General features: G+C 43.2%; 1 protein-coding gene across 2 annotated transcripts in view; it reads right to left on the bottom strand.

Moving 5' to 3' along the window:
- CHN2 (chimerin 2) overlaps positions 1-24,113 on the bottom strand; it is a 481,322-nt gene that overhangs the window by 28,043 nt on the left and 429,166 nt on the right. For both annotated transcript variants that reach the window (XM_073677920.1, XM_073677921.1), the window contains exons 9-10: positions 22,552-22,725; positions 10,392-10,469 (exon numbers count right to left, since the gene is read on the bottom strand). In XM_073677920.1, coding sequence (XP_073534021.1) covers positions 10,392-10,469; positions 22,552-22,725 — 252 coding nt within the window. The remainder of the gene's footprint in view (positions 1-10,391; positions 10,470-22,551; positions 22,726-24,113) is intronic.

Here is a 24,113-nt window from a genome sequence, read left to right as displayed (position 1 = left end):
GTCCTGTTTCCCTGTGCAATTCACTTACTGACAAACGAACAATACCAGTCTAATACCTATCAACAAATAAAGTAATTAGTGACATTTTCATTTGCATGTTCAAATATTTGTAATTTTGCAAGAATAGTCTGACTATCTAACCATCTATCTGTTCTAACCATCTATCTATCTATCTATCTAGCTATCTATCTATCTATCTATCTGTTCTAACTATCTATATATCTATTCTAACTATCTATCTATCTATCTATCCTAACAATCTATCTATTAGTGATGAGCGAGCATGAATTGTTAACCTTTTCGGTGAGCACGCTCGAGTGCTTGCCGAGTATTTGCAGCATGCTCAGCATCGATGCTGTTAAACACCTGTGACACATGCAGGGATTGCCTAATAAACAGGCAATTCCTGCATGTGTTACAGGTGTTTAACAGCCGTGACACATGCAGCCGGGGCGACAATAACATCGAGCACCTGAGCGTGCTCGCCGAAAGGTTTAACAATTTATGCTCACTCATCACTACTATCTATCCTAACCATCTATCTATCTACAGTTGAAACCAGAAGTTTACATACACTATATAAAAAGACACATATGCATGTTTTTTTCAATATCTGATATGAAATCACAATAAACCTTTCCCGTTTTAGGTCAATTAGGATTACCATAATTTTTAACATTTGCCAAATGCCAGAATAATGAGAGAGAGAATGTTTTAAGGCATTTTTATTAGTTACTGCAAAGTCAAAAGTTTACATTCACTAAGATTACTATGCCTTTAAATAATTCTGTACTGCCCATATGATGATGTCATGTGTTTGGAAGCTTCTGATAGTTTTTTTTGGCAACATCTGAGTTAATTAGAGACACACCTGTGGATGTATTTTAATGCACACCTGAAAAACACTGCTTCTTTGTTTAGCATCATGGGAAAGTCTAAAGAAATCAGCCAAGATATCAGGAAGAGAATTGCGGACTTGCATAAGTCTGGCTCATCCTTGGGTACAATTTCAAGATACCTGAATGTGCCTCGTTCATCTGTACAAACAATTATATGCACGTAGAAACAAGATTAGAATGTCCAGCCATCATACCGCTCAGGAAGGAGAGAGGTTCTATGTCCCAGAGATGAACGTGCTTTGGTCCAACATGTGCATATCAACCCAAGGACAAAAGCAAAAGAACTTGTGAAGATGATGGCGGAAGCTGGTAAGATTGTGTCAATATCCACAGTGAAATGAGTACTGTATCAACATGGGCTGAAAGGCCACTCTGCCAGGAAGAAGCCATTACTCCAAAAGAAACATAAAAAAGCCAGATTAATGTTTGCAAATGCACACAGGAACAAAGACCTTAATTTTTGGAGACCTGTGATCTGATGAAACTAACATTGAACTTTTTGGGCATAATGACCATCGTTACGTTTGGAGGAAAAAGGGAGAAGCTCGGAAGCCTAAGAACACCATCCCAACTGACCAGTTTTGTCAGGAGAAATGGGCCCAAATTCCGACCAACTATTGTGAGAAGCTTGTGGAAGGATATCCCAAACGATTGACCCAAGTTATTCAGTTTAAGGGCAATGGTAGCAAATACTAATGAAATGTATGTAAACTTTTGACTTTGCAGTAAGTAAAAATGCCTTAAAACATTCTCCCTTTCTCTCTCTCATTATTCTGGCATTTGGCAAATATTAAAAATTATGTTAATCCTAATTGACCTAAAACAGGAAAGGTTTATTCTGATTTCATGTCAGATATTGAGAAAAAGATGCATATGTGTCTTTTTATATAGTGTATGTAAACTTCTGGTTTCAACTGTATCTATCTTATCTATCTATCTATCTATCTATCTATTCTTTCTATCCATCATATAAGAAAATGGAGGCAGCACACAATTTCATAAATTACTTTTTAATAGCCCATGGTTCTCAAGCCTATCGATCTATCTACAGTTGCATGTAAAAGTTTGTGCACTCCTGGTCAAAATTACTGTTATTGTGAACAGTTTTGCAAGTTGAAGATGAAATGATCTCTAAAAAGGCCTACAGTTAAAGATGATACATTTCCTTTATACAGTATTTTAGGCAATAGAATTTGACTTTTTTTTTGTTAGTGTTACTGTTTTTTGGTGCGAAAACTCCATATAAAACTGTCAGTATTTTCATATTTTTTTCAAGCATTTTTATGTGTTTGTGTTTTTTTTATTAGTTTTATTTCACTTCATGTGAAAATGCCACAAAATGTACAAAAAAGCAATGTATATTAAGACGTGTTGTTCTAAAGAGAGAAAGAAACCAATGGGTGTTTGAAGAAGAATAATGCCAAAAAAGTAACAAAAAAAGGCATAAAAAGATAAAAAATGCTATTGAAAAACATTGTGGGTGAAGGAATTTTGTATGTGGGCAATTGTATTAGGGAATGTATGTGGGTGCATGTATATGAGCTATTATGTTTGGCCGGTTCAGGATAGTCATGGTGGCAGGAGACATTATGGCTGCAATACAGACACTAAATGAGCCACTATTATGGATATGAATCCTGAAAAAGTTGAAAGTCAGAAGAATGTGCAGTTCGGTGGAGGTCTTCTTCCATTTATGTTATATCATGACCGTGCTGGTAATATGATTAGGCTTTATTTTATGAAAAGGCAGAACACTGTGTGAAACCCAATACCATTTTCCCAGCAAACATGTACATGAATATTTTAAGATGACATTGTACTATCGGGATTGATTACAACATTACAGAGTAGTTTCCAAACTTTCAGCTCCAATGAACAGCGATACACATTGTGTTGGTGAAACTAAATCCTCTATTCCCATCACAATGATAATATTAAATTGTGTTTTATTTTTTATATAAAACTTTAATGGAACAGTTTTAGGCATCACAGAAAATAATGACAAGTGCGGTATTTAGCTTAGCAGCATTTCTTGTCATTTTTGTGGCTTCATGATGTTTAGCGTTTTGTGGTGCTTTTCCTTCCTTATTTGCAGATTTTTTTCTAGATAAAAAGACAACAATTCTCAGTGTTTTTTAGGGGGGTCGGAGTGGTTGCTTTTCTGAAAATCAATTTGAGGTAAAAAAAACACGACATGATAACTTTGTCCCACAGGTCAGTAGTTATTAGGTTTTTTTATGCCTGATAATCGTTTTGTGCCACCATATTCTAAGAGCCATAACTTTTTTATTTTTGAGTTGATAGAATTGTATGAGTGTTTGTTTTATGCAGGACAAGTTTTAATTTTTATTGCTACAATTTTAGGATTTACATTACTGTCTGATCATTTTTTCTTTTTTTACAGCTACACTACCGTTCAAAAGTTTGGGGTCATTTAGAAATTTAATTATTTTTGAAAGAAAGGCACATTTTTTTCAATGAAGCTAACATTAAATGAATCAGAAATACACTCTATACATTGTTAATGTGGTAAATGAGTATTCTAGCTGCAAACGTCTTGTTTTTATTGCAATATCTACATAGGTGTATAGAGGCCCATTTCCAACAACCACCACTCTAGTGTTTTAATGGTACATTGTGTTTGCTAACTGTGTAAGAAGGCTAATGGATGTTTAGAAAACCCTAGAAAATCCTTGCACAAGTATGTTGGTGTGACGCTCACAGCCCTCCCTGGGAAATGGGGTTACTCGGAGCCGGGTCGGTGTAGGGGTAGCGGGGGAGGCAGTTGTGGCTGTACCCGTTCCATGCCCAGGGCCGTCACATGAAAATATATGGGCTTTCAAGTAAGAGTGGTATTTTTCAACTACGCCACCTGCGGTTTCCGGTGATGGGCACCGGCGCTGCTTCAGTCCACTGAGGCTGGTGTTACGGGCAGCTAAGATGGGACAGCTCCCCACAGGTGGAGCAGGCCTCAGGGCAGTGTGAGGAGGAATGGTGGGTGCAGTGCCACGCAGGAAATAACGAGCTGAGATGGTGTATGAAGTCATCCGGGTCTTTACTCACTTGGGATGAACTTTCAGCCGCAAAGCTTCTCTCAGCTACTCACGGTGTACTGCGGCCACCGGGAAGGGGGCTCAGCACTTTCCAGGTAGATCAGGAGCACCTGTCGAGACCCCGCTGGTGTGTGTTCCTCTCCTTGGTAGGTTCTCTCACTAAGTCTTCTCCTGACTGTGTGTGGTTAGAACGAGGTGTAAGGCCGGGTCCCACTGGATAAACGCAGTGTAAGAGATACCTCGTGGCGTAAGCCGCTCCGTCCGTATCCCTCCGGGATCCACTAAGCCTCCGGGCTTTTCTGACTGAGACGTGAAGTAACAAAGTCAGATTTCGGGGGCCGGTCACCTCTCTTGCAGCAGGAATCCCCCTGACTAGACCAGAGTAAGGAATACAGGTGGCGACTCCGCTCTGTCCGTATCCCCCTGGGATCCTTTTGCCTGTGGAGCCTATCTCCTCTGCTCCCCTCCAGGCCTTCTTAAGTCAGGACCTTGACCGGGTAGAGACAGTGGTTAACTCTGACCCGCTCCTCGTCTCAAGGCCAGAGTACGAGGACCGTGTATCTTCAGTTGGCTGCAGCCTTTTGATGGGCTCTGGCAGAATACCACAATCAGAGATGAAGACCGCAATCAAAGACGAAGATCACAATCAAAGACCTTGAACCTAAGATGGCCGTAGATTAAATATGAAAGAATAAGTGTTTCCTAAAAGTGTGTCCTCCACCCTGACCCACTACATGGTTCCCCCTATCTTTGGTTCCCCCCATCGCCTCTATCCCGGGCCGGGGCAGCACCCTGGTGCATTTAGGCCCCCTACAGGACAGGAGTGGTGTAGTGTTGAGTCGTGAAGTAGGGTCCTGAGAAGTGCTCCATCCTTACCTGGAAGAGGAGATACCACACCTCGAGCTGAGGTGCAGTACCCCTGTGGCGACTGAACCCTCAGGGGCGCCACATTAGCCCAACGGTTTGGCTGATTTGAGAAGCTATAAAATTGACCTTCCTTTGAGCTAGTTGAGAATATGAAGCATTACAATTGTTTGTTCTATGAAACTCTCAAAATGGCCAGAAAAAGAGAACTTTCATGTGACACTCGACAGTCTACTCTTGTTCTTAGAAATGAAGGCTATTCCATGTGAGAAGTTGCCAAGAAACTGAAGATTTCCTACAAAGGTGTGTACTACTCCCTTCAGAGGAGAGCACACACAGGCTCTAACCAGAGTAGAAAGAGAAGTGGGAGGCCCCGCTGCACAACTGAGCAACAAGACAAGTACATTAGAATCTCTAGTTTGAGAAATCGACGCCTCACATCTACTCAACTGGCAGCTTCATTAAATAGTACAAGCAAAAAGCCAGTGTCAACGTCTACAGTGAAGAGGCAACTCCGGGATGCTGGCCTTCAGGGCAAAGTGGCAAAGAAAAAGCCATATCTGAGACTGGCTAATAAAAGGAAAAGATTAATATGGGCAAAAGAACACAGACATTGGACAGAGGAAGATTGGAAAAAAGTTTTATGGACAGACGAATCAAAGTTTGAGGTGTTTGGAGCTGTTGTGGGAGCAGCTTGACCGTATGGTACGCAAAAAGTGCCCATCAAGCCAATCCAACTTGTGGGAGAGGCTTCAGGAAGAATGGGGTGAAATTTCTCAAGATTACCTCAGCAAATTAACAGCTAGAATGCCAAAGGTCTGCAATGCTGTAACTGCTGCAAAGGGAGCATTCTGTGACGAAAGCAAAGTTTGAACGAGAAAATTATTCTTTATAATAAAGATCATTATTTCTAACCTTGTCAATGTCTGGACTATATTTTCTAATGATTTTGCAACTCATTTGATAAATAAAAGTATGAGTTTTAATGGAAGACACAAAATTGTCTGGGTGACTACAAACTTTTGAACGGTAGTGTAAGTACCTGAGGAAGTGGACGGGACGTCCACAAAACGCGTAGTACTCGTAGCTTAAAGTAATAAACTACAAGATTGTTAATTATACACAATCTCTCTGCAAATTTCTTCACCACCGAGGAGCGCGTTATTTTTTCCCGGCACCAACTTCATCCTATTACAGATAACCTTACAAGATCCCTAGGGATTCTGTGCTGGCTGCAGCCCTTTGCTACAAATTCTTACATGAGTTGTGCATTACACAACTCATAAAAGTGAGCATATTTTCTTTTACCTACTTGGTTATTGTTGGATAACAGCGCTATTTGCGCCCCATCTCTCTACTTACTTTCAGTAACCAAAAAAGGCAAATCTGCCATATATATATTTTCAACACTGTAAGGCCACGTTCACACATTGATTGTTTGGTGAGTTTTTTACCTCAGTATTTGTAAGTTAAAACCAGGAGTGGAACAATCAGAGGAAAAGTATAATAGAAACACGTCACCACTTCTGTATTTATCACCCATTCCTGGTTTTGGCTTACAAATACTGAGGTAAAATACTGACCAAATACTGAACGTGTGAATGTGGCCTCACAAATTTAGTTAACTCCATTAACTCCAAGCAGCTATACTCAGGTGTCGGTTGTATAATGCAGTAACTACCTGCAGTAAATGGATCTCCAAATTCAAAGTATGCATATCTGTCATCAAGGGGTTAAAGTACAGAATATAGAGCAATATAAAACCCATTCCTTACAATGCATTTTGTTTTTAAGGCATATTATGGTCAGTTGTTTGTTCCCGAAAACGCAGCATGGTTTAGTGTTTTTCTTGCTATAAAAGTTACACCATAAAAAGCTGTGAAAAAGAAAACAAGTGAAATGTACTGTATACCTGCTTATTAACAAGCAATAAGAAAAACGCTGAAAGAAAGGGTGTATGAAGGAGGCCTAGTTTTCCTCCCGATTACCCCATACAACTATTTCTTCCTTTCCTCTAGCAGCGTCTGATATCCCAGGAGAATAAAAGGGTCATGTATTTGAAATCAAACTGTTCGATCCTTAAAAGGGTTGTCCGGTCTTGTGGTGAAAGTCTGCAGTCACACAGAGTGACTGCAGACTCCCGAATGCTTACAGTGTGCGCACCGCATGCTGCCATGAGTCTACAGTGTCACTGCCGAGACCGGGCAGTCATGTGACCGCAAGTATGCGATCTGCATAGTTCCGGCCACATTTCGACTAGACGTGCTTGGCCTCGCTCAATTCACTTGCCAAGTGAGGTCAAGCACATCTAGTTGGCATGTGACCGCATGTATGCCGGCAACAACGCCAGAGAGTCCCAACAGCGTGCGGTGCAAGCACTGTAAGGATTCAGACGTCTATGATGACTGGAGACTTTCACCAGAACACTGGACAATCCCTTTAATGGATCCAACCATGGAAGGCTGCATCTAGTATCTCAAGAAGGGGGGCCGATGTGAATCACTGGAAGTGGAGAGGAGTCTGCTAATGTGCAACCTTCTCTATTCATTTATGGCGAGACCCACATCAAACAGACATTTAGGCTATGTTCTCAAGATGAGCTTTTGATTAGTTTTTTATATTGCTGATTTTCTGCACCATTTCTGCACCTATTAAATTAGGTTACTTGCAATTTTTAGTGCATTTTTTTACATGAGTTTTTATCACATTTTTGACCTTGCATTTTTTGTCTCATAAACAAACAATGGCCTACCTCATAATCATAATCAGGCAGTGGTGCCTGGTCAAAAATCACCAGACCATAGCCTGAATATAGCCTACTCAAAAAATGTATAGAAAAAATGGAGGAAGTATGAGTGTAATGGCATAAGAAACAATTTTATTAATAGAAAACTAGTACATGTAAATACATTAAATAACTAATTACAATACATAAAAACGGGATGTAAGGTGCAAAGTGCCAGGTACTGTGATGCCACATAGAAAAAGAAGGCTGCCCATATACATATTTACAAGTAATGATGGTGAGTATATAAAATGCATGCATTCAGTTTGCCATTTAAAATGGGTTAGACTGTCTCAGAGGCTATAGTAGGCCATATCTTTGGGACATCCCTATATTCCTAGCCACAGAAGACTCACCAAGAAGAAAAGGCCTTCAAGCCACTAAGGACATCACAGGGATGGAGAGGTGGTTAGAGCGTGCCGCGACGCACGTTTCGCCGGTCTTTCTCAAGAGGCGCATCTAGCATACGCCAAAAGGACCTTCTTAAGTACGCTCATGTGTGGTCACATGACCGCCACTCAGGAAGTGCCAATGAATTAGGCTTGAGGTTTATTGTCGCATGCGCCGGGAGTCCCGCCTCCCCCCCCCCGCACGAACCCAAGCCGTCACGCCATCGGCGCGTGTCCGGGAGCGCGTCAAATGACGTGACACCCAGGAACGCGTTGAGGGCGGAGAGACAGCCAGGGGGAGCAGAAGACCACGGCGCACGCGCACAGCTTCCAAAAGGTAAGTATATCAAGGCACGCAGGAGTGCAGAGAACTCAGTGTCGTGACAGGGACAAACAGGACCACGATAATCACTGTAGACAACTCAAATATGCTACATATCATCATTCACAAAATATGAACATACATATAAATGTGTACATATGTGACATGCGGAAGTAGTGCTGTTGCAGAGTGTGACATGCAGAAGTAGTGCTGTTGCTTTAAAAGCATTCAGCAACTACTAGAAGTAACACAAGCACATGAGACAGGATGTGTTGTGCTCCAGAAGCATCCAGCATCTAGAGGGGTTAACACAGTCACAGGAGAAGGGGAGTGTTTTAGCAGAGCCCCAGGGGCATTGTGGGGGAAGTTGTTTACTGTCTGGCCAGAGCAGAAGAGAAAAGTGGCTTATGATCTGAATCTCACAGAATGCAAGGGGACAGAATTCAGGTCAGGAGGACAGCTAAACAAAGGTCAGTTAGACTCCCTGAGCTAACAGTGTGGAGTATTATCGGCCAGGAAGATAAGGACTGGAAGGAAGCCTGTCATAGAGATCATCTCCCTCATCACACCCTTCTCCCCTCCATCTCCATTCAGGATAAAGAATGCTGTGTACTATTGAGTCCTTGTAAAGGAAAAGCCTGTGGTTGTGTATGCATTAAAACTGTGCAGTTCTGTGCTTCCGGATAATAGACTGTGTACTGCTTTGCTGCAAAGGAGACTGTACTGTTATTACTGGAGCCTGTTTCTCAAAGAGACATTTGCATTGCACAGGCCATGCCTCATTAAATGTTACTGTTCTACCGTTTATGAAGACCCTTGTCAGATGTGTCTGGTCAGCAACTGAATCTATCGTGTGCCTGAGAGAAGCTGCAGCCTATGGTAGCCCTGAGTAACGGTTCTCCCAGGATTCCAACCAATTCATGTAAACAGTTTCACCCCTATCTGAACTTAGGCGGCGTGCGTGTAACACATAGCATACAAAATATCAAATAAGCATCCCCAGAAATCGGCCCCACATAATCCTCCATACAGTATAATGGGTCATAGATAGTCCTCCATACAGTATAATCGGCCCCACAAAGTCCTCCATACAGAATAATGGACCCTGCATAATCCTCCATACAGAATAATGGCCCCATATAGTGCTCCATACAGAATAATGGGCCCCACATAGTCCTCCATACAGAATAATAGGCCCTACATAGTGCTCGGCGCCTCTTGAGAAAGAAGCGAAACGCGTGTCGGGGCGCGTCCCTCAATATTTGCACTTTCTGTGGCTCCCCTGGGATCTGGCCGACTGCCCTATATTCAGGTCTCTCCCCTCTTGCTTGCTTGGGTGAGTGCCATGTACTAGACTCTAGGTGCATCCTGACATTGTTATCTACTATATATTGGTGCCTGAGATGGGTGCATTTTTCATTGCTTTAAGTCCTTGTCAGTCACTTATTATTGTACCAGATTTGATATACTGTTTCATTGACTGTATTGGACTTTCCGCCCCACAAGGGGGGGCTGTTTCCCTCTCAATGGAGGGTTTTTTTGATTTATCTATCTATGCACCCATTTCTGGACTCCTTGTCCTCTTTTTAGATGTACCTGCCGGGGTCGCATATTTCACTGTATGATCTCCAGGAGATGCCTTAGTTCTGGCACCTCTTTTTACCTCATTGCTGTGTTATCCTTATATGACTTTTAACACTTTGTTAATGTATTTTTGAATAAAATTGCTGTCTGTTTTGCCATATTGCTCTCTTTGTTCTCCTTCTTTACATTTGATCTATGAGTAGGCAATAAGAACCAGGTGTCTGATTCATTGTTTTCAGCTCTGGGGTTCGTCTTATATTATGCATTTGGCCAGTTTGTTTCTCATAGTGCTCCATACAGAATAATGGGCCCCACATGGGAGTGGTGGTTCACGGGCCAGAGTTTGACGTCTATGTCTTAGAGCAATAGATTAAATAGGCAAAACAGATATCTGCCTGTGACAATGCTGATTGATGATTTTGCTTTCATGATGCTCATCTCTATGACTTATGGATTCATTCCCCTACAATATCATGGCGCACATTGGCAACTCACCTCGATCAAAGGCCATTTTTACGTCTTCAATGTGTTCAGTAAACCCGGAGACTCGGTACAGACCTTCTGACTTTAAGCCTGAAAATAAGATATAAAAATCATCTGTAAAGAAACTATTGATTCACAGTAAGAAATGAACAAGTGTGTGCAGAGTAAGCGGTCAGAGCTGTCAGCCTCCAGTTTTCTGAGGCAATATATTTCCTATGTCCTCACCATAAGCCTTGTATACAAAGCCATGCAGAACACATACCAAAAGGTAACATAAAAATAATAACTATAAGACGTGAAGAAAATGATGGTGATGGCCCAAGAAGGCCCCATACGTATTACTATTGTCGGATTGCTGCACCCTACTTGTTTTTTTTTCACTATTTCCTTGAGCCACAAAACGTTCTTGACAATATGGTAATTATAGATTTGCTGACTTACAGGCGATAAAGGTTATTCATTATACAATGAGAAGTACCCGGCACTTCCGTATCTATACACTTACAGTTTTCAAGATCTCTGTTTGTTGTCACTCAACTAGAATATCCCTTGTCTACAAGAGATGATGTGATGGACACACAGGTGCAGGACTAAGTTCATATCAAATGAGATCTTAAAGGAGTTGTCCGTTCTGAGAAGAAAAGTCTGCAGTCACTTTATGTGAATCAAGACAGTGTGCGATGTGTACAATGATACGATTCCCCTGCACGTATGCGATTCGCCGACTTGACTCATGCGCTTCTCTCAGTTCTCTTCTATTGAGAGAAGCCAGGTGAGACTTGTCAGCACATAATCGTGCATTGGCACAGGAAATCACACACTGTCACGATTCTTTTAGAACCAGACAACCCCCTTTAATTGTGAGGAATTACATTCTTTTTTTTTAAATATTCAACATTTCATTATATAACGGAAAATTAATATATAAGTACATTACAGGAAATTGGAATATACTACAATAAGGCCTCATTCACACAGGCCTGTCCATTCTGTGTAAGCAAACAATTGGATATTTTTTATCCTTGTGTTGGACCATTTTTTTTATAAAGTCGAATATTTGATTGGCTGTTTGTCCGCTTGGCCTCTTGGCCAACCAATTAGTTGTTAGTTGCCATTTTTGGAGCCAAATTCATCAAAATGGAGCACGCGATTCATGGATTTGGCATTAAGTAAAACATGAACTTTCTTCCTGTCTTGAACTATTTTTGCAAAAATTGCGCCAACGTGTTGGCATACTCAAAAATACACCAGAGGGGGACTGGAGTAAAGTTGCACCAAATTTTGTGAGTTTTTAAAAAGTGAATCAGCCTAAAGTATCTGGACTCCGACAACAATCAGAGAAAACACTGCATGTTATATTCTGGTCCGTTTTTGCAGATCAAGTTTGGACATTTAAGTCTGTGAGAGTGAGAAAAAAAAAATAAAGTGCACAAGGAAGCCAACTACAAGTACAGTCATGGCCAAAAGTATTGAGAATGAGACAAATAGTAATTTTTCCAAAGTTTACTGCTTCATTTTTTGTAATGGCAATTTGCATATACTCCTGAATGTCAAAGAGTGATCAGCTTAACAGCAATTACTGTACTTGCAAAGTCAATATTTGCCCAGAAAATGAACTTTAACCCCCAAAACACATTTCAACATCATTGCAGTCCTGCCTTAAAAGGAGCAGCTAACATCGTTTTAGTGATTGATCCATTAACACAGGTGTGGGTGTTGATGAGGACAGGGCTGGCGATCAATCAGTCATGATTAAGTAAGAATGACATCACTGGACACTTTAAAAGGAGGCTGGTTCTTGGTATCATTGTTTCTCTTCAGTTAACCATGGTTGTCTCTAAAGAAACACATGCAGCCATCATTGCACTGCACAAAAATGACCTAACAGGGAAGAGTATCGCAGCTACAAAGATTGCACCTCAGTCAACAATCTATTGCATCATCAAGAACTTCAAGGAGAGAGCTTCCATTGTTGTCAAAAAGGCTCCAGGGCGCCCAAGAAAGACCAGCAAGCGCCAGGACCGTATCTTAAAACTGTTTCAGCTGCGGGATCGGACTACCAGCAGTGCCGAGCTTGCTCAGGAATGGCAGCAGGCTGGTGTGAGTGCTTCTGCACGCACTGTGAGGCGGAGACTCTTTGAGCAAGGGCTGGTTTCAAGGAGGGCAGCAAAGAAGCCACTTCTCTCCAGAAAAAACATCAGGGACCGACTGATATTCTGCAAAAGGTACAGGGAGTGGACTGCTGAGGACTGGGGCAAAGTCATTTTCTCTTATGAATCCCCTTTTCGATTGTTTGGGACATCTGGAAAACAGCTTATTCGGAGAAGAAGAGGTGAGCGCTACCACCAGTCTTGTCTCATGCCAACTGTAAAGCATCCTGAAACCATTCATGTGTGGGGTTGCTTCTCAGCCAAGCGAATCGGCTCACTCACAGTCTTGCCTAAAAACACAGCCATGAATAAAGAATGGTACCAGAATGTCCTCCAAGAGCAACTTCTCCCAACCGTGCAAGAGCAGTTTGGCGCCCAACAATGCCTTTTCCAGCATGATGGAGCACCTTGCCATAAAGCAAAGGTGATAACTAAATGGCTCATGGAACAAAACATAGAGATTTTGGGTCCATGGCCTAGAAACTCCCCAGATCTTAATCCCATTGAGAACTTGTGGTCAATCATCAAGAGACGGGTGGACAAACAAAAACCAACAAATTCTGGCAAAATGCAAGCATTGATTATGCAAGAATGGACTGCTATCAGTCAGGATTAGGTCCAAAAGTTGATTGAGAGCATGCCAGGGAGAATTACAGAGGTCTTGAAGAAGAAGGGGCAACACTGCAAATATTGACTTGCTGCATTAACTCATTCTAACTGTCAATATAACCTATTGGTACTCATAATATGATTGCAATTATATTTCTGTATGTGATATAAACATCAGACAAACACTAAGAAAAACCAGAGGCCAGCAGATCATGTGAAAATATAATTTTGGTGTCATTCTCAAAACTTTTGGCCATGACTGTTCATGCCATCTTGTTTTCACTGATCTGTTCTGCAAATGCAAAAGTGGACATTTTGTTTTTTTCTTGTGAATAAGCCTAAAATAACTTTATTATAAATAATAAAAACTTTTATTATTTCCCCTGGAGACAACGGCACAAGTTCCTGACTCACAGCTCTCCTAGACTTTTTTCTAGAGCACAACTAGTTGTCAGTAATGGTGATCCTTTTATTTTCTTTGTTTCCAATCCTTCTCTATTTAGAAAATATTAAACTTTAACTTTTTTGGTATATTTAATGTCAGCGTGATGCCAAGAACCACAAGACAGCTGTGTGGGGCTGGAGTCCACCTTGGGCACCATGGGGATTTCCAATCCACAACCTAATGAAGACCAGATGTTCATGAGATGATCTGTCAGGCATCTTACAGTCAAATGACATTTCTATGCCAACTTCTTTGTTTGATTCTCATTCTGATTTTAATTGCACAAGCCTGGGGGATCCTCTAAGACCAGGTCCACAAGTGTCAGAAATATTGTGCATTTTACCTATGGATTCACTGTAGACCCAGCCTAATGTCAGTTTTCTTGAGCAATAGTGACTTCATTATATACTATAACTTCACAACCAATTTGGCCAATGTGCCATCACAGCAAACTGTCCAAACCTTGTCAGATTACCAAATACATATCACAATTACAATATGAATGGAAATAAAATTAAAAGGCATGGTTCTTTCCCCAGTGATAACAGACAGTAATATGATTTTACCTTATTTCCATGCTTCAGCATTGATATGACATCCCTGGTGCCAGTAGGGTACAATAATAAACTAGAGCTACCACTAGTGGAGTAGGGCTACCAAGGGCATCTTCCGGCTGAGGAATGGCAAACTAAGACTCTCTGCACACTGCGTTCAAGCCTCTCTTCAGAGGTGTATATCATGAAGATACTGTCACGCCAGGTGTGGGAAAGACTTAGTGCAACGCGGAGGGAAAAGGGAAAGTCCAGACACTAGGGAAAGGGGGAAGTGGAGACCTACTAGTCTAATCTAGCGTCACCCTGTCTCAACTACCGTCCCTATATTGCCTCTTCAGCAATAGCCACACGTGTGCCTCATCCTGCTCTCCCTGGCGTATGGCTACGGCTAGGGATGGTGTCAAGCCAGGTGTGGGAAAGACTTAGTGCAACACAGAGGAAAAAGGGAAAGGAACCCCAGACACTAGGGAAAGGGGGAAGTGGAGACCTCCTAGTTTGGTCTAGCGTCACCCTGTCTACCCTATCGTCCCTATAATGCCTCCTCAGCAATCGCCGCATGCGTGCCTCGCCCTACTCTCCCTGGCATATGGCTACAGCTAGGGATGGAAGGAAATGAGCACTAGTCAACCTCCACTAAACTCTATAGACAAGGGTGGACAAAACAGGGGAAATGGCTTAGCTTTAGATGAACTCCAAATAAGCACACGGCCTCAAGCTCCAGAGAGGACAAAGTACTGCTCCTGCTAAGCTTCACAAGTAGAAATGGATATAGCCAGCGACTCCCTCTCAGACACACCAGGTATATATACACCCAGGCCAGAGAGCTAATTAGCAAGAGAGAGGTAGTCACTCGGTCTGCAATGCCAAACGTAGAGATCTCCAGCAACCCACTGCAGGACGACTGTCACCTCTGACACACCCGTGACAGATACCGGGGCAGTGGTATATGCCGTAAATTGGTCAGGATTTGTAAAAATAAATATACCAGACAGTATACATTTTTTACATGCATTAGCCAAATGTAGGGCTCAAACATAATGTGCAAAGAACCTTTGCCACCACTCTACCCACCAGCTATTTATTAAGGTTTTTCAGGGCTATAGACAATGTAGTAAATTTACATCATTATTACACATCTATAGCCATAAATGTCCAATAAGTCTGGGGATAAAGCTTCCCATACACATTAGACTGATGTCAGCTGCAGCTATTGATATCAAAGAGTTCGGCCGATGCTCTAATTGGCATGGTGGAGCTGGTCAACTGATTGGAGAGGATGTCCATCGGGCACGACCAATTTCCAACTGATCACTTTGTTCCCCCGAAGATACGATTCTGGCAATGATGTCTGTTGTATTTCTTATAGAGAACACATAAGCGCTTGGACAAATGAGTGTTCGGGTGTATGGGAGACATGGTTGCGATGGTTGTTGGCCTTACAAATGGTTGAAGCATCGTTCAGCCAACACCAACCAATCTGATGTCTATGAGGGGCTTATAATCTCACCTACAGGGAAAAACAGGGTCATGTGGCCAACATTTCACCAATAGACAGTTTTTTTTCCCCATTAAAATAAATGGATCGATTACTACAGAACTGTATCTTTCTATAGACTTCAGTGGAATGGGCTGCACCTATACGGAATTCACACTGTATCCTGTGGATTTGCCTTAGACCGAAATTCTCCTTTATGGTAACTAATGATTATCTATATGTAGGGGTTTAGTCAGTTTACACCATACCTGCCCAGTACTATTAAGTGTCAAATATTCTCGAAAGGACACACCGCCATCATTCATGCTTTTGCTTGCACTAGAATTATGGAAGTGTTTGAAGTACAGTACAGACCAAAAGTTTGGACACACCTTCTAATTTAAAGATTTTTCTGTATTTTCTTGACTATGAAAATTGTACATTTACACTGAAGGCATCAAAACTATGAATTAACACATGTGGAATTATATAATTAACAAAAAAGTGTGAAACAACTGAAAATATGTCTTATATTCTAGGTTCTTCAAAGTAGCCACCTTTTGCTTTGATGACTGCTTTGCACACTCTTGGCATTCTCTTGATGAGCTTCAAGAGTTAGTCACCGGAAATGGTCTTCCAACAATCTTGAAGGAGTTCCCAGAGATGCTTAGCACTTGTTGGCCCTTTTGCCTTCACTCTGCGGACCAGCTCACCCCAAACCATCTCGATTGGGTTCAGGTCTGGTGACTGTGGAGGCCAGGTCATCTGCCGTAGCACCCCATCACTCTCCTTCTTGGTCAAATAGCCCTTACACAGCCTAGAGGTGTGTTTGGGGTAATTGTCCTGTTGAAAAACAAATGATGGTCCAACTAAACGCAAACCAGATGGAATAGCATGCCGCTGCAAGATGCTGTGGTAGCCATGCTGGTTCAGTATGCCTTCAATTTTGAATAAATCCCCAACAGTGTCACCAGCAAAGCACCCCCACACCATCACACCTCCTCCTCCATGCTTCAAGGTGGGAACCAGGCATGTAGAGTCCATCTGTTCACCTTTTCTGCGTCGCACAAAGACACGGTGGTTGGAACCAAAGATCTCAAATTTGGACTCATCAGACCAAAGCACAGATTTCCACTGGTCTAATGTCCATTCCTTGTGTTCTTTAGCCCAAACAAGTCTCTTCTGCTTGCTGCCTGTCCTTAGCAGTGGTTTCCTAGCAGCTATTTTACCATGAAGGCCTGCTGCACAAAGTCTCTTCTTAACAGTTGTTGTAGAGATGTGTCTGCTACTAGAATTCTGTGTGGCATTGACCTGGTCTCTAATCTTAGCTGCTGTTAACCTGCGATTTCTGAGGCTGGTGACTCGGATAAACTTATCCTCAGAAGCAGAGGTGACTCTTGGTCTTCCTTTCCTGGGGCGGTCCTCATGTGAGCCAGTTTCTTTGTAGCGCTCGATGGTTTTTGCAACTGCACTTGGGGACAGTTTCAAAGTTTTACCCATTTTATGGACTGACTGACCTTCATTTCTTAAAGTAATGATGGCCACTCGTTTTTCTTTACTTAGCTGCTTTTTTCTTGCCATAATACAAATTCTAACAGTCTATTCAATAAGACTATCAGCTGTGTATCCACCTGACTTCTGCACAACACAACTGATGGTCCCAACCCCATTTATAAGGCAAGAAATCCCACTTATTAAACCTGACAGGGCACACCTGTGAAGTGAAAACCATTTCCGGTGACTACCTCTTGAAGCTCATCAAGAGAATGCCAAGAGTGTGCAAAGCAGTCATCAAAGCAAAAGGTGGCTACTTTGAAGAACCTAGAATATAAGACATATTTTCAGTTGTTTCACACTTTTTTGTTAAGTATTTAATTCCACATGTGTTAATTCATAGTTTTGATGCCTTCAGTGTGAATGTACAATTTTCAAAGTCATGAAAATACAGAAAAATCTTTAAATGAGATGTTGTGTCCAAACTTTTGGTCTGTACTGTATAAGACTCAAAACAAAGCAACAATATAATCTACACAGTTATACAATGCAGTAAAAGGGATACATTGTATAACGTTCAGATTTTTCTATGAAAAGAGGGAATATTGAGAAAAGTCACAAGTTTCGATGTAACTCATGCTACATGTTTACTTTTCCCAGCTATAATTAAGCAATTGTGTTTGACACAGGGTTTAAAGACACCATGTTCTAGTGCTCACTGGACACAAGTATTAATGTCACCATGATTTACAACGTGAGCGGATCTACAGGATTCCAGGCAGCAGTCATATAGAAATCACTCGCGAAGTTACCATGTGTGCGAGCCTGAAATGTGCGACAAATACGTAAAGGGCACGTAATATTCTTTTAAGGCATTATTGTCCCATTTTACTAAACGTCTCATTTTGGACACAAAGTAAGAGAGGATACAATTGAGTAATAAAAGCACAAGAGGCCGGGGATCTGGAGCTCAGGACCTGTCCTTGCAGAATAAAGTGTAAAGAAGGCCTCAAATAAGATATGGCTATAGTTATCAACACTGTCTAAGATTAGTTTCATGTTTAAAAACTATGGGCCTCCAAAATCAAGAGCTCATGCACGTGGCTCAAAGCCTCTGCAACAGCACACAGAGGACCTATGACTATTCAGTTTGGAACAGGACAGCGTCTGGGTGCTGCTCTACAGCCTCTGTATCTCCATACGGAGATAATGCTTCTAGGGAAAAATGTCTACTTTATATGGCACCTGATGGAGCACAGAAGTACAATAGCTGATCATAATATTACTGCCCAACGACTTAGAGGGGTTGCCCAGCCAAAAAATAATGTTTTTGAAAACAGTTTAAAATGTGTATATATATATATATATATATATATATATATAAAAAAAAAGAGTCAAAATCACTTTACCAATTTCCTCCACACTCCATTTCGATCTCTGTATTTACTGTTGCAGTGATGACATCCTGAAAAAAATACATGTCACTCCTACAGCTAATAGTGTGCTGCAGGAGTGGCCAGTGATTGGCTGCAGCAGTGGCCTGTGATTAGCTGCAGCAGTCACATGTCCATATAAAGACTTTATCGTTGCAGCAGGAAGTACAGCGGGAGTGGGTGGAGCGGGGAAGGTGAAAGGGACTTCTTTTATTATTTTTATGCACTTTTTGAATTGCTTTAAAAAAAATCTTGTCTGAATCACCCCTTAATTCATTCTTTCATCTGATACAAAAATAAGAACCATTGCATCCTTGTGTTTGCGGTGCGAACATAACCTTATCTAGACGACTGAAATCTTTGAAAACTTTTGCTCACTAATTGTAATGGTTACATGTATTTAGTAAAGTGACCAGTCATGAATATGTTTTATTGGAACATCAAACATGCTGATTATGTATTTTCAGTGTACAAAGCTTTTAGCACCTTTAAGAAGATTTAAAGGGGTTTTTCCATGTAGAATTATTTTACGCTGATCTCCTAGGTGAAAATAATAAATCGAGCTGTTACACCAAGAGGAAGTACATCAGCATAAAGTAATTAAACGTGGAAAACCCCTTTAATACGAGACAATCATGAGAGACCAGCACTTTTGACGTTATATTGTAGGTATTAACCTGTCACACACAGAAAGCATTAATAGCATTAAAGGAGTTGTCCAGTACTTTTTTCAATTGCCCCAATGTATTCAGCATGTGCCCATAAGTGTTTTTCTAATTACCTTGTGCTGTCCTTCTTGCCTGTGAGTGGCGCTATCACTGGCCGCTCACAGGCATCACGTGACCCCCGGCTGCAGCCGGCGCTGACGTCATGTCATGTTCCAGATGCAGCCGGGCGTGAAAGTGCTGTGCTCCACGGTGAGTGATGGGCTGTGGGCGGGTTGTCCCACGCGTCACATCCAGCATCCACCGCACGCTCTCCCTCTCCTCATTCATTGGGAAAGATCGTGGATGCTGGGTGTGATGCGCGGGGTAACCCTGCCCACAATCCAGTAGCCACCGCGGGGACCGCGCGACATCAGTGGAAGAAAAAGCTGGCTGCAGCCGGGGTCACATGATGCCAGCAATAGCGCCGCTCACAGGCAAGAAGGACAACCAAGGGTACTTACAAAAGCACTTATGGGCACAGGGTGAATACATTGGAGAGATAATAAAAAGTACTGGACAACTTCTTTAACTGTCCTAATACTCCATCTAAATGTGTCTTCCCTTACCTAACCAGAATTTATTTTTTTTAATAAAAATCTATTTTTTTTTTTGCAGCACAATAGCAAAACTGTTGACAGGCCGCAGTTCAAATCAAGACCACTAGGTGGTGGCAGATAGCATAGACATCTCCTTACAGTGGGGTTTTTTCAAAGCTTGTCACCCATTGCTACCATTTTCAGGATATCTTAAAAGCAAGAGAAAAGCTACTCGCTTGCATCCAGGGGCGGAACTACCGCCCGTGCAGCCGGTTCATTGAACGGGGGCCCCGAGGGAGAGGGGGCCCCTTCAGCCTCCAGCAGGGCCGCCATCAGGGCATGACTGCCCTGACTCCAGTATGGGGCCCAGCCGGTAGGGGCCCCCTTGGGGGCCCCCCTCTTGTGCGTCTCTCTCCTCATGGGGCCCCCGGCCCCATGCCAAGCGCCGGGGCCGGAACATCTCAGCGCTGCGCTGCTGCGGCAGCGCTTTCATGATTCCCCTGACTTCCGGTCATGTGACGGCACCGTCACATGACCGGAAGTCAGGAGAACCTGGTGTCATCGATTTGGACGAGCGCCAGGATTCTGCAGGGATCGCATGGGGGTAAGTATAACAAGTTTTTTTTTTTTTTTAAATACAATTTACTAGGAGTGGGGGGAATGGGAGGTGCACATGTGGGGGAGGGGAATGAGAGAGGTGCACATGTGGGGGAGGGGGATGAGAGAGGTGCACATGTGGGGGAGGGGGATGAGAGAGGTGCACATGTGGGGGAGGGGGATGAGAGAGGTGCACATGTGGGGGAGGGGGATGAGAGAGGTGCACATGTGGGGGAGGGGGATGAGAGAGGTGCACATGTGGGGGAGGGGGATGAGAGAGGTGCACATGTGGGGGAGGGGGATGAGAGAGGTGCACATGTGGGGGAGGGGGATGAGAGAGGTGCACATGTGGGGGAGGGGGATGAGAGAGGGGCACATGTGGGGGAGGGGGATGAGAGAGGTGCACATGTGGGGGAGGGGGATGAGAGAGGGGCACATGTGGGGGAGGGGGATGAGAGATGTGCACATGGGGGGGTGAGAGCTGCACATGGGGGAATTGGGAGAAAATGAGCTGCACATGGGGGAATTGGGAGTAGGGGGATAATGAGCTGCACATAATGAATGTGGGGTGGGGGACAGTAAATGATAAATGATGATGGGGTGGGGAGAGCAGGACATGATATAATGAATTGGGGCAGGGGGTGCATGTAAATAATGAATGCGGGGAGCAGGAAGTATAGAGTAGGGGGCGTTGCGGATGCAGGAGTGTAACTGGTAACAAATTGGCGGAAAGAGTAGAGGTTCTAATTAAATTATATATTAAGTGCCTATTTACAGTTAATGGGGGCACCGTGGTGGATTACAATTTATATTTGGAATGGTAGGTTGTATAATAACTAACCATATATTGATGGTGGATACACGTCTGTATTCAGCTGCGTAATGTAGAAGTTGGGGAATGTGCTCTAGATAACTGTGTTATTTTATGCAGAGACGAGTCCTGGCTGGAAGACGTAATGGCGGTCTGTGCTGGATGAAGGAGAAAAGCGTAGCTGAAGGACTTCACCTAGAGACGTCACCAGTGAGTCAGTGTATTACATGTACACTTACACTATATACTATGTACCGGGCTCCTGTGTATAATGTCACTGGTGATCACTGTATTACCTGTACACTGACACTATATACAGAGCTCCTGTGTATAATGTCACTGGTGATCACTAGATTACCTGGACACTTACATTATACATACCATGTATAGAGCTCCCGTGTATAATGACACTTATGGTAATATTAGTAATGTGGTGGTAATATTAGTAATGTGGTGGTAATATGTGGTCTGGTCATGGTGTGGCAGTTTTTCCCCCTTCTGTGTGGTATTATTCGGTCACTATGTTGTGGTAATATGTGGTCTGGTCATGGTGTGGCAGTATTCCCTGTATGTGGTATTATTGGTCATTTTTAAAAAAAAATGTATATGACACATTCCCTTAAAGAAAACTAAATAAAAATATATCTAAAAAGAGTATTGGATATTTTAAGAAAATTTTAATAGGTTAGAGTAGGGCCCTGCCAGAAGAGTCTACCTTATCGTGGTGGCGGCTTTAAAAATCTTTTGGCCAAAACAAAAGCTGATGGCTATGTATGTGGCACCGTCTGGTGGCAGCGACGTGGACGAGCGCCAGGATTCTGCAGGGATCGCATGGGGGTAAGTATAACAAGTTTTATTTGTTTTAAATACAAGTAGTTAACTAGGAGTGGGGGGGATGAGAGATGCACATGGGGGGGGATGAGAGATGCACATGGGGGGGGTTGAGAGATGCACATGGGGGGGATGAGAGATGCACATGGGGGGGATGGGAGATGCACGGGGGGGATGAGAGCTGCACATGGGGGGGGATGAGAGCTGCACATGGGGGGGATGAGAGCTGCACATGGGGGGGATGAGAGCTGCACATGGGGGGGCGAGAGATGCACATGGGGGGGGGTTATGTTTAGATAACTTTGTTGCCTTATGAAGCGCAGGGGGGGGGGGCCCAAAAAATTTCTTGCACAGGGGCCCACTACAGTCTGTGTCCGCCCCTGCTTGCATCTGAGTGATTTACTCCCCAATGACTTGATGGTCTTATCGTTACAGATCTACAGACACTGCAATAGATATAGACTAGAAGAAACTTGTAATTGTGTTTGCATTAATTTTTTAAAGTAAAATAAGAAGAACCATTTTCCAAACCTCGGCTTTCAATCTCTTGGATGCACCTCTCCACCACCATTGGCCTGGGAGTGTTGTGTGCTTTCACCAATGTGGTAAGGTCGCAGCTGTACACTTTCTTGATGCGCTTGAGATCTGGCTGGCAGTCGCTGGGCACGTACTTGGAGCATTGCTTATGTACATTCAACCCACAGTCTGCAAATCAGAGACAAAGCAATTAGCTGAATAAACACACGAATAACTTCATTACTAGATTAATATACACTGCTCAAAAAAATAAAGGGAACACTCAAATAACACATCCTAGATCTGAATGAATGAACTATTCTCATTGAATACTTTGTTCTGTACAATGTTGAATGTGCTGACAACAAAATCACACAAAAATCATCAATGGAAATCAAATTTATTAACCAATGGAGGCCTGGATTTGGAGTCACCCCCAAAATTAAAGTGGAAAAACACACTACAGGCTGATCCAACTTTAATGTAATATCCTTAAAACAAGTCAAAATGAGGCTCAGTATTGTGTGCAGCCTCCACGTGCCTGTATGACCTCCCTACAATGCCTGGGCATGCTCCTGATGAAGTTGCGGATGGTCTCCTGTGGGATCTCCTCCCAGACCTGGACTAAAGCATCCTCCAACTCCTGGACTGTCTGTGGTGCAACGTGACGTTGGTGGATGGAGCGAGACATGATGTCCAGATGTGCTCAATCGGATTCAGGTCTGGGGAACGGGCGGGCCAGTCCATAGCTTCAATGCCTTCATCTTGCAGGAACTGCTGACACACTCCAGCCACATGAGGTCTGGCATTGTCCTGCTTTAGGAGGAACCCAGGGCCAACCACACCAGCATATGGTCTCATAAGGGGTCTGAGGATCTCATCTCAGTACCTAATGACAGTCAGGCTACCTCTGGCGAGCACATGGAGGGCTGTGCGGACCTCCAAAGAAATTCCACCCCACACCATTACTGACCCACTGCCAAACCGGTCATGCTGAAGGATTTTGCAGGCAGCAGATCGCTCTCCACGGCTTCTCCAGACTCTGTCACGTCTGTCACATGTGCTCAGCGTGAACCTGCTTTCATCTGTGAAGAGCACAAGGCGCCAGTGGCGACTTTGCCAATCCTGGTGTTTTGTGGCAAATGCCAAGTGTCCTGCACGGTGTTGGGCTGTGAGCACAACCCCCATCTGTGGACGATAGGCCCTCATACCACCCTCATGGAGTCGGTTTCTAACCGTTTGTGGAGACACATGCACATTTGTGGCCTGCTGGAGGTCATTTTGCAGGGCTCTGGCAGTGCTCCTCCTGTTCCTCCTTGCACAAAGGCGGAGGTAGCGGTCCTTCTGCTGGGTTGTTGCCCTCCTACGGCCCCCTCCATGTCTCCTGGTGTACTGGCCTGTCTCCTGGTAGCGCCTCTAGCCTCTGGACACTACGCTGATAGACACAGCAAACCTTCTTGCCACAGCTCACATTGATGTGCCATCCTGCATGAGCTGCACTACCTGAGCAACTTCTGTGGGTTGTAGAGTGCGTCTCATGGTACCATGAGTGTGAAAGCACAACCAACATCCAAAAC

Source organism: Phyllobates terribilis, unplaced genomic scaffold, assembly GCF_046119375.1.
Source record: "Phyllobates terribilis strain yellow unplaced genomic scaffold, ASM4611937v1 Scaffold_4__5_contigs__length_816908805, whole genome shotgun sequence".
NCBI classification, from domain to species: domain Eukaryota; kingdom Metazoa; phylum Chordata; class Amphibia; order Anura; family Dendrobatidae; genus Phyllobates; species Phyllobates terribilis.
The sequence above is the reverse complement of the archived record's forward strand: the minus strand, read 5'-3'. Positions and strand labels throughout refer to the sequence as shown.